This window comes from Heteronotia binoei, chromosome 15 (assembly GCF_032191835.1).
Source record: "Heteronotia binoei isolate CCM8104 ecotype False Entrance Well chromosome 15, APGP_CSIRO_Hbin_v1, whole genome shotgun sequence".
Classification (NCBI taxonomy): Eukaryota; Metazoa; Chordata; class Lepidosauria; order Squamata; family Gekkonidae; genus Heteronotia; species Heteronotia binoei.
Window position 1 is genome coordinate 1,454,396 of NC_083237.1, and position 15,644 is coordinate 1,470,039.

Genomic DNA, 15,644 nt, shown 5'->3' on the forward strand with positions numbered 1-15,644 from the left:
AGAGGGGGAGGTGGCTTCTAGAGCTCTCTGTAGAAAAGACCGTGATTGGTTTTCATTCCACGCGGGTGGCCATAACTCTGAAATCGGATTGGCTCCTTCTGAGGGGTGGAGGCGCGTCTTTTTCAGGTCCCGCCCACCGCGTATATAAGTCCCAGTCGAGGGGGAAGCGTGCCATCGCGGGAAGGCAGGAGGCGCGAAGCGTTGTTGATCTGGCAGTAGCTGGACTCGCGCATGCGCTAGGGGCGGAGGCGCTGTCGACGGTTTAGAGAAGCGTTTCTGCGCATGGGCGTCGGAACCTGAGGGAGAGGCGAGTTCTGCGGCTGCGCGCCGGGAAGTGCCGAGCCTGCGCAGAGCGAAGGAGCCCGACGGCGCAGGCGTGAGAAGGGGCCGGGAAGGGGTGGAGGGAGGCGGGAGCTCGGGTGTGAGGCGAGCGGCGGAGCCCCCGGGCGCGCGAGGCATGCTGGAGATGGCCACCGACAAGGAGACCTTCCTCGTCCCGGCCCCGCCGCCGCCCCTCAAGCCCCCGCCCAGAGGAGGAGGAGGCGGGGCCAGCGCAGAGGAGGTCCTGCCGGTCAGGCTCCGTCTGGGGGACGCGCCGTCGGAAGGAGGCGGCGGCGGGGAGGGCCCCGGCGCGCAGCAGCACCAGGCGGCCGCCCCGGAGCAGTGCAGCGGAGCCCCGCCGGAGGAGGCGGAGGACAGCGTGGCCGAGCTCCAGCGGCCCCGCAACGGCTTCCAGCCCCACCAGAAGCCCCCCGGCGGCGGCAAGAGGCGCAACAGCTGCAACGTAGGCGGCTTCAAGCACCCGGCCTTCAAGCGCCGCCGCCGCATCAACTCCGAGTGCGACCCGGTCCTCCCCTCCGAGTTCCTGCTGGGGGGCAACATCTTCGACCCCCTCAACCTCAACAGCCTCCTGGACGAGGAGGTCAACCAGGCCCTCAACGCCGAGACCCCCAAGTCGTCGCCCCTGCCGGCCAAGGGCCGCGACCCCGTGGAGATCCTCATCCCCAAGGACATCACCGACCCCTTGAGCCTCAACAACGCCCAAGAGGACCCCCAGGTGCTGGCCTCCCCCGCCAAAGCTGGGCGCAAGCGGCACCGCCACCGCGGGGCACAGCGGGCCGCCAGCAACGCCGAGGCGGGCAAGGCGGCCCCCTCCTGCAAGTCGTGCCAGAAGGCGTGCAACGGGGCCACCCCGCAGCCTTACGAACTGAACACAGCCATCAACTGCCGGGACGAGGTGGTGTCCCCCTTGCTGCCGGGGAGCGGGGAGGGGCAGCGGGGCCAGGTGGCCTCTGGCGGCATCACCCCCTCTTGTGCTTCCGTGGCCTCTTCCACGGGTGGCAGCGGCAGCCGCCACCATCACCACCACCGCAAGAGGCGCAGGACTTGTAGCAAGTCGGAGGGGGCCGCAGGAGCGAGGCACCCGGGGGCGTCGAGCGAAGCACCTTACCGAAGCAGTCCAGACAGGGGACGGAGCGCGCCCAGGTGCCGGCACCAGCCGCCCCCTTCTGCTCAGCAGCCTCGGCGGCAGGCACAGCACAAGTTCCAGTACGGCAACTATTGCAAGTACTACGGTTACCGCAACCCGGACTGCGAGGACTCCCGGCTGCGGGTGATGAGGCCGGAATGGTTCCAGGGGAAAGAGGTGCTGGACGTGGGTTGCAACGTGGGGCACCTCACTTTGAGCGTGGCCAAGAAGTGGGCTCCCCGCAGGATGGTGGGCGTGGACATTGATGGGGCCCTCATCCACTCAGCGCGCCAGAACATCCGGCACTACCTTTCGGAGGAGATCCAGGTGCAGCAGCAGGCTGGTGGTGCCAAGGGCGAGGGCACTGGCCTGGCCAAGAAGACCTTCCCTGCGTCCCTCATGGCCAGCCGAGGCCCCATTGCTGCCCCCAGGGTGCCTCAGGAGGGGGCGGATGCCGCCATCTTTCCCAACAATGTAATCTTCGTCAAGGTAAGGAAGAAAGAGAAGAAGGCCTGCTTCTTGATCACCATCTTCAAGTCCTTGAAGGGCTGTCCTAGAGAGGATGGGGTGGGATTGTTTTCTGGGCCCCAGAAGGTAGGACCAGAACCAATGGGTTGATATTAAATCAAAAGAGTTTCTGGCTCAACATTAGGAAGGACTTCCTGAAAGTTAGAGCAATTCCTCAATGGAACAGGCTTCCTCCTTGGGAGGTGGTGGGCTCTCCTTCCTTGGAGGTTTTTAAACAGAGGCTAGATGGCCATCTGACAGCAATGAAGATCCTGTGAATTTAGGGGGAGGTGTCTGAGTTTCTTGCATTGTGCATGGGGTTGGACTAGATGGCCCTGGAGGTCCCTTCCAGCTCTGTGATTCTATGAGGGAGAACTTCCTGATCGTTAGAGCGGTTCCTCAGTGGAACAGGCTTCCTCCTTGGGAGATGGTGGGCTCTCCTTCCTTGGAGGTTTTTAAACAGAGGCTAGATGGCCATCTGACAGCAATGAAGATCCTGTGAATTTAGGGGGAGGTGTTTGTGAGTTTCCTGCATGGTGCAGGGGGTTGGACTAGATGGCCCTGGAGGTCCCTTCCAACTCTAGGATTCTATGATACAGTGGGTCGAAATTAAATCAGAAGAGCTTATGGCTCAACATTAGGAAGAACTTCCTGACTGTTAGAGCGGTTTCTCTGTGGAACAGGCTTCCTCCTCGTGAGGTGGTGGGCTCTCCTTCTTTGGAGGTTTTTAAACAGAGGCTAGATGGCCATCTGACAGCAATGCTGATCCTGTGAATTTAGGGGGAGGTGTTTGTGAGTTTCCTGCATTGTGCAGGGGGTTGGACTAGATGACCCTAGAGGTCCCTTCCAGCTCTGATTCTGCAGCAGCGTTGCCTTCTTCAGAGGGGTCAAAATCCACTGGGCTTGTTGCTGTGAACACTGATTTAGCAGGGTAGGACGGAGTTGCAGCAGGAGTCTTTCTTATGCCTTATAGCCTATTTCCTACTGGTTGTGAATTTGTGCCACTGAGGGAGGTTAGGCCTCCTTTCCCATTCCACTTTTAGGCCCATGGTCTCTTCGGAATAAGCCTGGATTTCTCAGTGTTCTTGCTCAGGATCTGTGACAGTCACCTTCAAGTGTGCTCGAGATGGAGGGGGCCTCAGCAGCTGCTTTATCTCCAGGCCCTTGGGGGGTGGGGGACTCAGAGTGGATGAGTTAACACCTTCCTGTGTCTTGCCAAGGTTGTCTTCTAGCAAATGGCCCACCAGGATCCTTTCTGATTGGCGAGATTCCAGTCCACTGGCGACCAATGAGGTTTTCTGGGTACCAGCTTTTGAGAGTCAAAAGTCCCTCTCTGGCAAAGAGAGCTTTGGCTCTCCACAGTTCCTGCCCCCCCCCCCCCATTAGTTTCCTCCAAGATGCTGCTGTTGGCCTGGAGGTCGGCTGATTGGGTCCCCTGGACTGCACTGATGGCCCATCCCAGGGGAGCGGCTGCCTGATTTCCTGGGATAGGCTGGGACCGGGAGGGGGGCGGGGTTTGGCAGCTCATCTGAGCAGATGGGTCCCAGGCAGTCTTGCAGGAAGCAGAAACATTTTCAGGGAGGGGCCAGCATTTTCTGACTCTGGCTGTGAGGATGGAGGCGCTTGTACCAAGATGGCTGCCGTTTGGGGCCAAGGCAGACGAGACCCTGCAGGGCTGTGGCCTGGGGAAGCCGGTCCTCTTCCAGCCCCCTTCTGCTTTCCAGTGGCACACCTGCCCTACTGACCCATGGAGGCTGGGCCCCTCCCGGCTTAGCAGCCCTTTGCTTGCTGAGGGCGGGCAGGAGGCATGGAGGATTGAGGAATAAGCTGTGGTCATCTGAGCCTCTGTGTGGTATTGCAGTGTGTGTGTGGGGGGGTGGTTCTTGCACAGTCAGCCAGGTGCAGGGGGGGAGGGGGGGCTTCCAAGTCCGGACAGCTCAGGACAGGCCTGGCTGCCAGCATCCCATCTGCCTCCCCCACCTCCCTTTAAAACGGCCTTGGAGAGTGAGCATGGCTGTGGGGGGGAGAAGCCTGCGCAGTTGACCTATTGCTCTTTGGCTAGGGGGGCAGGGAGGGGAGAAAGTGGGAGAGGGGAGTGTTCCTGGAGCTGGATTAAAGCCGGAAGGGTGGAGGAGAGGTGTGGGAGAGGTGGGCAGTGGCCTTTGGGCTGGCTATGTGGGGGAGTGTGGTGCAGGGCAGGGCAGATGTCTCAGGCAGCAGAGGAGCCCAGGTTGTGGCACAGAGGGAGGGGCTGTTCTTTGCCTCTGCGCTTGGCAACTCCTGGCAGAGGCTCTGAGCGCAAGAGCAGGGTGAGCACCTCCAGGCAGAAGCCTTCCCCGCCCCCACAGCCACCATCTTGACTTAAGAGAGTGGACTCAGAAAGAGCCCCTGCGTGCACTGCTCCTCCTCGTGCATGGAAAAGGGGAACCAAAGTGAGCTTTTGCCCTTTGCAGAACACTGTGGCTTCCTATGCGCCAGACGCAGCTCTGGGCCTGCGGCAGTGTGGGCAGCTGCCACCAAGGTGTGCCGTCTCCCTCCTTCCTTTTCCAGGGGGGACCAAGAGCAGCAGCTGCCAGGGCGTTTCCTGGCTCTGCCCCCTTCTCTGCCTGGGACAGGTGGACTCTCGGGGCACTGCGGGGCTCAGACCTACCCAGGAGGAGGATGAGAAGGGCCGAGCTGGTGATGAAGCCTGGAGGGGAAGTTTCAGCTGTGCTGGCCTCCTCCCCCCACCCCCACCCTCTCGGCCTTGGGTGCCGGAATCTTCCCAGCTGCTCTGCTTTCTTCTGGGGCGAGGGGGTCAGCCTGGCCTTGGGTGCAGTTGCCGAGTCTGCTTCCGGCTTGCTCGGGATGCTGAAGCGGAGTCTTGAGAAAGGGAAGGGAGAGGAGGAAGCCCTCGCAGGTGCCTGGGGACCCTTCCCGCCCCTCCTGGCCAACACGGCCTGCTTCTCTCCGCAGGGCAACTACGTCCTGGAGCGCGACGAACTGCTGGAGGCCCAGAAGCCGGAGTACGACGTGATCCTCTGCCTCAGCCTCACCAAGTGGGTGCACCTCAACTGGGGGGACGAGGGGCTCAAGCGCCTCTTCAAGCGCCTCTACCGCCACCTGCGGCCTGGTGGCCTCCTGCTGCTGGAGCCCCAAGCGTGGGCTTCCTACGGCAAGAGGAAGAACCTGACGGTGAGTGGCGGGCGGCTGCTCTCATCCCCCCGGGATCCTGAGCCTGCGAAGAAGAGCCGCCTTTGAGGCGGAGCCAGCTTCTTGGGGGGTGGGGCGCAGAGCTCTCGGTGCTGTTTCTGGCTGGTCCCAGGAGTGTGGTGCGAAGCAGGCTCTGACTCTCTCGTCCGCCCTTGTTTTAGCTCACTGGTGAGAGTGTCCAACTAGGGTGGTGGGAGTCTTCGACCTTGCCCTCTAGGCGAAGGTCAGAGTTGCAGCCCACCAGACGTCTTATTCCTTCCCCTCCTCCTCCCCCCAGGAAACCACCTGCAGGCACTTCCACCGCATCAAGCTGAAGCCTGACCAGTTCCCCTCATACCTGACTTCACCTGAAGTAGGTTTTTCCAGCTACGAATTGGTGGCCACGCCCAGGCACACCTCCAAAGGTGAGTGGGGCCGGACAGGTTTCCTGCCTCTGTTTGCAGACTGTGGATGGGCAGGGTTGGAGTGATAAAGGTCGACCCACCAATAATTCGTAGCCAGGCTGTGCGTGTGCCGAGGGCCACTGAGTTGCAGCCGACCATGGTGGGTTTTCAAGGCAGGAGATGCTCAGAGGTGGCTTGGCGTGGCCTGCCGCTGCATAGAAGCCCTGGCCCTTTGTCGACGGTCTCCCATCCACGCTCTGACCACGGCCAGCCCTATAGAGCTTCTGAGATCTGACTCAATGGGGTTGCCTGGGTCAGCTGGAACGCTGTGATGGTCTGGCTGGATGAGGATGAGGTGAACTAGAACCCAGAGAAAGGAGCAAAGTTGGGACTGGGTAAAATGGGGACCAGTAAGCATGCCTCCCCAGCCAGGGAAGGCCCTCAGCTGTGACTGGGAGAGAAGCAGCCCCTGGATCAAAGAGGAGGGGACAGAGGGCCACTCTATTCTGGAGTCAGAAGCCTAAACCCACCTGGGGTCCTCAGAGCCCTGGCCAGGCTGTTCGAAGGAACCCTTTTATATCCCTGTGCTCCGAAGAGGTGTTTTGTCTGTCTTGTTCTTAGAACCCGTTTTTGTACGATTGCAGGAGAGAAATGCTGCTTTTATGGGTAGTTTGCAGCATGTTCTTATGGGTAGTTAGGATCAGACATGCTGCGTGGAAGGCAGGGGACGCTCCTCTCCCGAGATGGAAGCCTCTGGTTGGTGCGAGGCTCCTGTGTTGATCTTCTGAAGCGTCAGTCCCTTGGCCCATGGAGTGCAGAACTCCTTCCCCCGCCTAGTGCTGGAGCAGAGCCTTCTGACGGACTGCTTGTCTGGGTTCTCCCCACAGGATTCCAGCGGCCCATCTATCTCTTCCACAAGGCTCCCCCGAGAGCACCCTGAGGAACCGGCGCCTGGGCTCGAGAGCCAGTTTGCGGCTGGACTCCCGCTCACCTTTCTGGGCCACCAGAGACATTGCTCGGACAAGGCTGGACGGAGAGCGCAGGTTGGCCGCCTGCGCCCCTGGAGTCAGTTGGAGCTGCCTGACCCGTGGGGCTCCAGTCGGGTTGCCTGCGACTGGCAGGGAGCACAGAACAGAGCGAGCGGAGATTGCCTGGAGCTGCACCGAGATCCTTACGTGTGCGAGGAGGGGAGAGGGGAGCGGGCAGGTGATGTGCCTCGGGGTGGGGTGGGGGGGCTGGCTGGCTTCCTCCCAGCGGGCGATCCTGAGCTCATCACCCAAAATGGAACAAATGACACACAAGCCATTGTGCTCTTTGTCTGTTTAGGAGCAAAGTTGACACCCCCAGGAGCTGTGGAATTCCCTGTGGTGGAGGGGGGGGGGGGCAAAAAGGGGAGCAACTCCTCAGCAGTGGGGGGGGGGGGGAGCTACTTTCCCTGGCAGGGCAGGACAGCAGAGGAGCCCAGGTTGTGGCACAGAGGGAGGGGCTGTGCTGTTCTTTGCCTGTGAGACTGAAGCTTCTCCCCCCCTTCCTGAGCAGGGCAACTGTGCCCCACGAGTAGGGGGGAGGCTATCTCCCGTGCCCTGCCCCTCCACCTGGAACAAAGGAGCTCTGCGGCCAGCCAGGCCATCCACCCCCCCCCCCCCCCCGCCTTGCCCTTTCCCCTCGGAGGCCAGGGGGACTTGGGCTCACCCAGGACTTTCATCTTTACACAGGTGTTGATTCTATATATAAATAAAGCCTACCGATTACCAAGTGTTTGTGTTGCGGTGTGAATATGCAAACCCGCCTGCCAAATAGGACTTTTTGGTCCAGCAAGGCCACTCTTGTCTGCTTGGACCTCTAGAGCGAGCCAGCTTGGTGTAGTGGTTCAGTGTGCGGACTCTTATCTGGGAGAACCAGGTTCGATTCCTCACTCCCCCCCCCCCCACTTGCAGCTGCTGGAATGGCCTTGGGTCAGCCATAGGTCTGGCAGAGGTTGCCCTTGAAAGGGCAGCTGTTGTGAGAGCCCTCTCAGCCCCACCCACCTCACAAGGTGCCTATTGTGGGGGGGGGGGGGGAAGGGAAAGGAGATTATGAGCTGCTCGAAGACTCCGAAGTGGAGGGCGGAATATAAATCCCATGTCGTCTCGAGTCTCACGCAGGGACCTGTCTTGTCACATCACCTTCTGCCCCGTCCTTTTTAACTGAAGATGCTGCCAGGGGCTGAAGCACCTTCTGCGTGCCAAGCAGAGGCTCCACCCTGTGCCCCTCCCTAAAGAACACACCCCTGAAAACACGCCTTCTCCCAAGCCAGGCCACTGTTCCACTGTCAGTCTCCTCCGCTCCAGACTGGCAGCAGGCCCCCCTCCAGGGTCTCCGTCGCCCACCGCCTGGCCCTTTCAAGAGGCTGGGCACTGACCCTGAGCCTCGGCCCCCTTCCTTACAGGGGCAGATAGTCTGGTGAAAGAAAGAGATGCCGCTGCCTTCAGATTCCGGGTTCTGCTCCCCCACAGCCCTGCCGGAAAGAGGCACAAGCTCAAAAGGATTGCTGGTTGTGGTGTTTATGTATCAAAATGGGGTTTGCAGAGAGGGTGGCGGAGTCCCCTGCGAATCAGCCACCCTCTTGCTGTGCTATGTACAAGGCCGTCTCTGGGTCCCCCAGCCAGGAAAGGAAGGAGCTGCCACAGAGGCCAGGCTCCTCCTGCCTCCCCCCCCCCTCAGCTGTCCCACTGGCGCAGCTTCCGGTACATCGAGAAGGTGGCTGTTGGATCTCGAGTGCGCAGCTTCCGTTCCAGGGGGGGCAGCCCCTCCACCTCTAGGAAAGGGGTCTCGGTGAACAGCTCTTCGGGGTGGTAGAAGGCCATCAGGTCTGGGCCCTCCAAGGCCGGCTCCTAGCAAGGGCAAAGGGAGTTTAGCATTTCTTGCAGGGCAGTTCTGCACCTCTATGTAAAGGGAGCAAGCAGAGAAGATGGGGTAGGGGGGGAAGACTATAGAATTTATCCCACTGTTCTTGTAACAGGTTCTCTGCAGCTTTCACCTACTCCCCAAGATGAAGACTGATCATAGGTGAAGCCGGGCTAGGCCTCAGTCGTGCTCTCCCCTGCTCACCTTCCTGGCTTCCAGCCGGGGCCCAGCAAGTGCCAGTTTCTCCTGCACGGCAGAGCTCAGCAATTCCTCTTCAGGCACCTGCAGGCTGACCAGTCCTCGGTAGAGCTGCTGTTCCCGAGGGATGTTCATGCCTGTGGGGTAAGAGTAAGCCAGGGAATGCTATGAGGAGGGTGGAAGCTGCGTATCCTACTCTACCTCTAGGACGAGGCCCCCCAACCCAGCGCCCAATAAGGGTTTTTTAGGAAGTGGCTGGGCCTAGAGGGAATTTTGAACAACGGGGCTTCTGATTGGCTGTGCAAATTTGTGAAAAAATGTTCCTGACATCAGAACGCAGGGGTCTTTACTGCTGAAGGGAAGTGATATGTCTCCAAGAAAACATTTTAAAAATAATTGTGTCCATTTTAATTGGCAAACAGAGCTTCTGCCTGAAATGCTGAAGTTGTGAGTTGTGGATGCAGGTGGGTCGCCATGAGTCCCGTGGTGCCCTTAAGAGGAACAAAGTTTAATTCTGGAGATAGGTTTTGTGTGCATGCACATGGAGCTTATACCCAGAATTAAACTTTGTTCCTCTTAAAGGCGCCACTGGACTTAACCTTTGTTTGGCTGAGCACAGAAGAATAGATGCTTTTGAGCTGTGGTGCTGGAGAAGACTCTTGAGAGTCCCTTGGACTGCAAGAAACTCATCAGTCGGTCCGAAGGGAAATCAACCCAGACTGTTCCCTGGAAGGTCAGATGCTGAAGCTCAAATACTTTGGCCACCCAATGAGAAGGGAGCACTCCCTGGAGAAGACCCTGATGCCGGGAAAGACAGAAGGCAAAAGAGGGGGATGGGAAAAGATGAGATGGCTGGACAGCGTTACTGATGTCACAAACACGAATCTGAGCAGGATGGTGGAAGACAGGAGAGCCTGGCGTGACTTGGTCCATGGGGTCACAAAGAGTCGGACACGACTGTGCGACTGACCGACGACAAACGCATAGCTTCACTCCCTGACTTTTTGTGGTTCCACCCATCACCCTGTGTCAGAATTCCAAAGGTGCCCACAGGCTCAAAAAGGGTAGGGACCCTCTTCTAGAAGGAACAGGGCAGGCAGAAGTAGTGGCACTGTCTTGCCAGCTGCTGGCACCAAAGCAAATGACACTAAAACCCAACTGCAAAATCAGTGAAGGGCAATCCTACTGCAATGATGAGGGTGGAAGGAGGTCTATTCTGTACAGTTCAGGGACAAAAGGTTGCCTTCAGTTTCCTCCCAGGTTTTCCTTGGCAGGAGATGGTGGTAAGAGTCCATTCGCTATTCCTGCCACCATCTTACACAGGATACCTTCGCACCTGGTTGCAGTGTTCACCTCCCTCAGTTTGTGTCAGTGGAAGAAGGAAGAGGTTCTCGGACCTCCCTCTGCTGTTGCGTCCCTGCTGCCCTTTCACCACTGCCGCCTCCTACAAAATTGTTGAGTTTCACTGTTCTTCTGGAAGCTGCCTTCCAGCAAGCGTGGAATTGTTTTCTGTAGGTCCAGAAGGCAGAACCAGAACCAAGGGGTTGAAATTAAATCAAAAGAATTTCCAGCTCAACATGAGGAAGAACCTCCTGACCATTAGAGCAGTTCCTCAGTGGAACAGGCTTCCTCCTCGGGAGGTGGTGGGCTCTCCTTCCTTGGAGAGTTTTAAACAGAGGCTAGATGGCCATCTGACAGCAATGCAGATCCTGTGAATTTAGGGGGAGGGGTTTGTGAGTTTCCTGCATGGCGCAGGGGGTTGGACTAGATGACCCTGGAGGTCCCTTCCAACTCTATGATTTTATTAGGAAGAACTTCCTGACCATTAGAGCGGTTCCTCAGTGGAACAGGCTTCCTCCTCGGGAGGTGGTGGGCTCTCCTTCCTTGGAGAGTTTTAAGCAGAGGCTGGATGGCCCTCTGACAGCAATGCAGATCCTGTGAATTTAGGGGGAGGGGTTTGTGAGTTTCCTGCATGGCGCAGGGGGTTGGACTAGATGACCCTGGAGGTCCCTTCCAACTCTACGATTCTACATCTGGACAAGCCATCCACCCAGCTTGTTTTATTCTACTTCAGGACAACCTGCCTTTCTCTCCAACGTGGACCCACAAGCGTCTTATGTGCTCCATACAACTGGCCCAAAGTCCTGCTACAAGCTTCCACTGCACAGCAGCGATGCAAACCTCGGTTTCCCAGACCCCAGTCTGACCTCTGCACTGCCTCAAGTATAGCTGACTCGGCTGGCAGCCGCTTTCCAAAATCTCAAGCTGGGAAAGAAAATTGCACAGCACCGGGGGGGGGGGGGGGGGAGGTTTCAGTGGGGATGTGGGGGGTGGTTGCTTTGCACGCAAAAGGCCCTGCTCCGTGAGCCACTACTGCCTGTCCCCCCCCCACCCCCCCAACATACCTTCACCTACTCGAGCTTCTACTGTGCAACGGGTGGGAAAGGAGCGCTGGAGGAGTTCGTGGGCAGCCTTCCGGGCATCGAAGGTCTGCTCCCAGGCTGTCTGCACCTCAGCCCCCAAGGCAAGGCTGCTGTGGACCACAGGGGTGCCTAGCGGATGGAGCTGCTCCACACACCCGTCTTCTGCCAGGCTGCCCTGGGGCTCTCTTGTCAGCAGGCTGGGGGCAGCACCCTGCGTCTCCTCCACTTGCCCTGGCCGCTCCACTCGCCCTCTTCCAACCACAGGAGAACTGGAGTCCAGCTGGAAACGAACCTAGGAGGGAACAGAAGTCGGCAGTGGAGAAGATTTCCTGACTGGGGCCGTGGGAGAGAAGAGTTTCCTGACTGCGCCCCAGACAATTTGGACCTGGCACTACAAGCCGTGGCTTAGACTGAGTAGATTGAAGCTCAATCCAGCGAAGACAGAGGTCCTTTGCTTGAGTCCTGGCGGTCTGGGAAGGGAAATTCCCCTACCGCCATTTGACGGTGCGCTACTGGCAATGGCGCACAAGGTCAAGAGCTTGGGGGTGCTACTGGAGCCTGCCTTGACAATGGAGGCAGATAGCAGCCACTGCTAAATCCGCGTTATTCCATCTGAGGCGAGCAATGCAGTTAGTCCCCTTCCTGGAGCACGGCAACCTGGCAACAGTGATCCATGCAACAGTCACCTCGAGGCTGGACTACTGCAATGCCCTCTACCTGGGGCTGCCCTTGTGCTGAACCCGGAAGCTGCAGCTAGTGCAGACCGTGGCCGCCCGGCTGTTATTGGGGCTCCCCAGGTGGGAGCACATTCGGCCGGGACTGCGAGAACTGCACTGGCTGCCAATAGTATACCAGATTCGTTACAAGGTGCTGGTTATTACCTTTAAAGCCTTATATGGCCTAGGGCCTGCCTACCTTAGGGACTGTCTCTCCCCATGTGTTCCCAGAGAGTACTCAGATCGGGATCACAAAATCTATTAGTAATTTATTAGTAATCAACCAGAGACAGGGCCTTCTCAATCGTAGCCCCCTGCTGGCGGAACCAACTGCCCGATGAAGTGAGGGCCTTGCGAGTCTCAGTGCTGGCTGAATACTGCATTTGGGGCCCTCTGCCCATGCTCAGAGATACACTCTCATTTCCGTATTCTAGAACATGAGGGGGAGGGCCTGCCCTTAACGTTTTCAAGCACGCCCACCCCCGTCCCCGTTTGCACTCACCTGCCGGCGGGGGATGTTGCCTGGGCCACGGCGCCTAAGGATTCCCCCGCCAGCAACGCCCTCCCGGTCCGGGGTGAGCAGGACGTCGGGGTCCGGGGTGAGGGGCTGCAGCGGGGGTGCAGGCAGGGGGGCGGGCGCGGGGCAGGGCAGGCTGTCTTCGTCCCCGCGGCCCCTGGAGCCAGCAGCCATCTCCCCCTGCAAGAGAAGCGCGGGTCAGCTGCGCCGCCAGGGGGGGCTCTTGCCACCGCCAGCTTTGCTTTCCCCCACGGCGAGTGGAAAACGGTTTCCAGGCCCCCCATTACAAGTTTTGCAAGAAGAGGGTTTTTGCAAGCAGAGGCGGTCCAGGCAACCCGCGCCTCTGGCGGGTGGGGAGACAGTCCTGGGCCCTCCACCCCCCCCCGCACGCTCTCCACCCCCCACCCCTTGCCTCCAGCCCTCTCCCTGCAAATCCGGGGCCAGTTTGCAGCCTCTTCTCCCCCCTGCTGCATTTGCGCGCTCTTTCCCCCCTCCCCCACCGCAGCCCCATTTCCATGGGGGGAGGACACCTCCCTTCGCACCTCGCCTATATCCGTCTTCGCAGCTCGTCTGAACCGAAGAGCCGTTGCGGGGAGAAAATCCGCCGCCTGGCCCGCCCCCAGCCTCGCTTTCAACCCAACATGGCGCCGGCCCTGCAAGTGCCCTATCTCGATGCCGAGAGAGGGGCTCCACCATAGACTGTCGGTGCCCAGAGCGGCCGTGGGTGGGACTCTGCGCCAGGGCGGGACTTCCCTTTTCACTGCCGGCTGATCCGCGTCGCTCTAGTCTTCCTAGAAATCTCTGTGTCTCGCCGCCCACAGAGACAGCCGGCCAATGGGGGCGCATCGTCGAACTGACGGCAGCGGGCGCCAAAGCGCTCTGCGAAGGAAAGGGAAGCATGCACGCATGCGCAAGAGAAAGAAACACGCTCTGAAGTTGCGGGTTCGAGTCCCGCTCTGGGCTCCCGTGTTTCAAAGGTAGTGCTCAGAGCAGTGATTAAAAGGTGCTTAATCCCCGTTAATGATGCGGGCAAAATGAAGTTGCTGGAGCCAAAATACCGAGAGTCTCGTGCATTAAAGATAATAGTCTGTGTTGGAAAATCCCTGGAGACTTTGGGGGTGGATCCGGGAGAGGGCGGGGTTTGGGGAGGGGCCTCAGCATGGCACAATGCCGTAGAATCCACCCTCCAAAGCAGCTCTTTTCTCCAGTGGAGTTGATCTCTGCCAGCAGGAGATCTGTTGTAAAAGCAGGAGATCTCCAGACCCCACCTGGAAGTTGGCATCTCTCGTACAGGACTACTTTAGGTGACTCGCCATGTTGGTCTGAAGCAACAGAACTCAGTCTGAGTCCATTGAAGACTGAGAAAGTTTAATGCTGGGCATAAACTTTTGTGTGGATGTGCAGATGTGTCTGGAGAAGTGTGCATACACACAAAAACTTATACCCAAAATTTAACTTTGTTGTCCTTGGGAGGTGTCCCTGGAGTAGGGTTGCCAATCCCCAGGTGGGGGCAGGGGATCCCCCAGTTTGGAGACCCTCCCCCCGCTTCAGGGCCGTCAGAAAGGGAGGCGGGGGAGGGAAATGTCTGCTGGGAACTCTATTATTCCCTATGGAGATTTATTCCCATAGAAAATCATGGAGAATTGATCCGTGGGTATCTGGGGCTCTGGGGGGGCTGTTTTTTGGGGTAGAGGCACCAAATTTTCAGTATAGCATCATTTGCCTCTCCCCAAAATATCCCCTAAGTTTCAAAAAGTTTGGACCAGGGGGTCCAATTCTATGAGCCCCAAAAAAGATGCCCCTATCCTTCATTATTTCCTATGGAAGGAAGGAATTGAAAAGGTGTGCCGTCCCTTTAAATGTGATGGCCAGAACTCCCCTTGGAGTCAATTATGCTTGTCACAGCCTTGATCTTGGCTCCAACCCAATGTCTCCTGGCTCCGCCCCCAAAGTCCCCAGATATTTCTTGAACTGGACTTGGCAACCCTACCCTGGGCTCAGACTTTGCTCTCACATCTGTTTGTTAACTTTTTTATTTGCATGCTAATTTGCTGCTATTTGCAGGTCTTACCAATGCCTTTAATCCAATCTTAGCTGTACTTATTGCTCAGTTATTTCTGTATCTTGACTCCAATTAGCCTTTCCTGGCAACTAACCCCCCTCACACAGTGGGGAGGGACAGTGGCTCAGTGGTAGAGCATCTGCTTGGGAAGCAGAAGGTCCCAGGTTCAATCCCTGGCATCTCCAAAAAAGGGTCCAGGCAAATAGGTGTGAAAAACCTCAGCGTGAGACCTTGGAGAGCCGCTGCCAGTCTGAGTAGACAATACTGACTTTGATGGACCAAGGGTCTGATTCAGTATAAGGCAGCTTCATATGTCCATATGTCCACACCTTCTCTCTACTGCCATGGAACAGTTGAGGAAATCTTGCTTCGCTGTCTCTGAAGCAGTGTGCTGGCACATGAAAGCTTCTACCCAGAATTAAACTTCGTTGGTCTTAAAGGTGCCTGACTGGTCTCAAAGCTTATACCTGAACTTCTTGTGGGTACGATTTGGTGCCCGGCATCACCAAAGCACGCATGGAGCCAGAGCCAAGGGTCTGCTGAGCTTCTTACTGGCTTCTTGGACCAGGTGAGGGGTCTTGCTCAGAACCTGCTGGGGTCATGCCGGTGACTGAAGCCAAGATGTGGAGCAAGCGAGCAGGGGTTCTGTTCTGAGCCTCAGCCCCCTTGAGAGTGGCGGGATGGAAAGCCCCTACTTGTGCATACTCTGGTGGGGCCCCCACCTCATGAATGGCCTGCGCCCTGACAAAGTGAGGAAGGCTTTCTGCAGACTATGCAAAAGAATGTGAGTCCAGTCAGGCACCTTTAAGACCAACAAAGGTTTATCCTGGGTATAAGTGCTGTTGTGCATGCACATGAAAGCTTATACCCGGAATAAAATGTTGTTGGTCTTACAGGTGCCACTGGGCTCAAACTTTCTTCTGCTGCTTCGGGTCGACACGGCTGCCCGCCTGAATCTATGCAAAGCAGAATCATTCAAGGGGGCTCTTTGCACAAGTAAGTAGGACTGTACTGTAACAAAATGGTCAGAAAGTTGCATTGGAAAAAGGACAGGAACTGCTATTTTGCTTCCTGTCACTGTATGTCTGCTCCAGAGGAGGTAGTTTCCACACCTCAGGAACGTCTTAAGTTTAAACGGTCATGCTTTGTCTCAGCTCTGCCGGAGTTGTGTATGTGCTCAGATTTCCAACCCCTCGATACTGCTCATTGGATACCCCGCCGTGTTGATTGTACTTGACTTGTGCCATGTAATCTGCCTGGAGTCTCAATGAGAGAAAGGTGGATTATAAGTA

At 57.7% G+C, this 15,644-nt stretch overlaps 2 protein-coding genes across 2 annotated transcripts; one reads left to right on the top strand and one right to left on the bottom strand.

Annotated features, from left to right (window-relative positions):
* The first annotated feature begins 424 nt into the window (after positions 1-424).
* Positions 425-7,306, top strand: MEPCE (methylphosphate capping enzyme). The gene is made up of 4 exons (XM_060256027.1): positions 425-1,957; positions 4,931-5,149; positions 5,445-5,571; positions 6,438-7,306. Exons 1-4 carry the CDS (start codon positions 458-460, stop codon positions 6,488-6,490), a joined length of 1,899 nt encoding a protein of 632 aa, XP_060112010.1. The 5' UTR covers positions 425-457; the 3' UTR covers positions 6,491-7,306.
* Positions 7,307-8,077: 771 nt separating this feature from the next.
* Positions 8,078-13,015, bottom strand: PPP1R35 (protein phosphatase 1 regulatory subunit 35). Its single transcript, XM_060255769.1, has 5 exons — positions 12,833-13,015; positions 12,276-12,470; positions 11,040-11,349; positions 8,641-8,771; positions 8,078-8,423 (listed from the first exon to the last, which is right to left on the bottom strand). Exons 2-5 carry the CDS (start codon positions 12,462-12,464, stop codon positions 8,250-8,252), a joined length of 804 nt encoding a protein of 267 aa, XP_060111752.1. The 5' UTR covers positions 12,465-12,470; positions 12,833-13,015; the 3' UTR covers positions 8,078-8,249.
* Between the last annotated feature and the right edge of the window lie 2,629 nt (positions 13,016-15,644).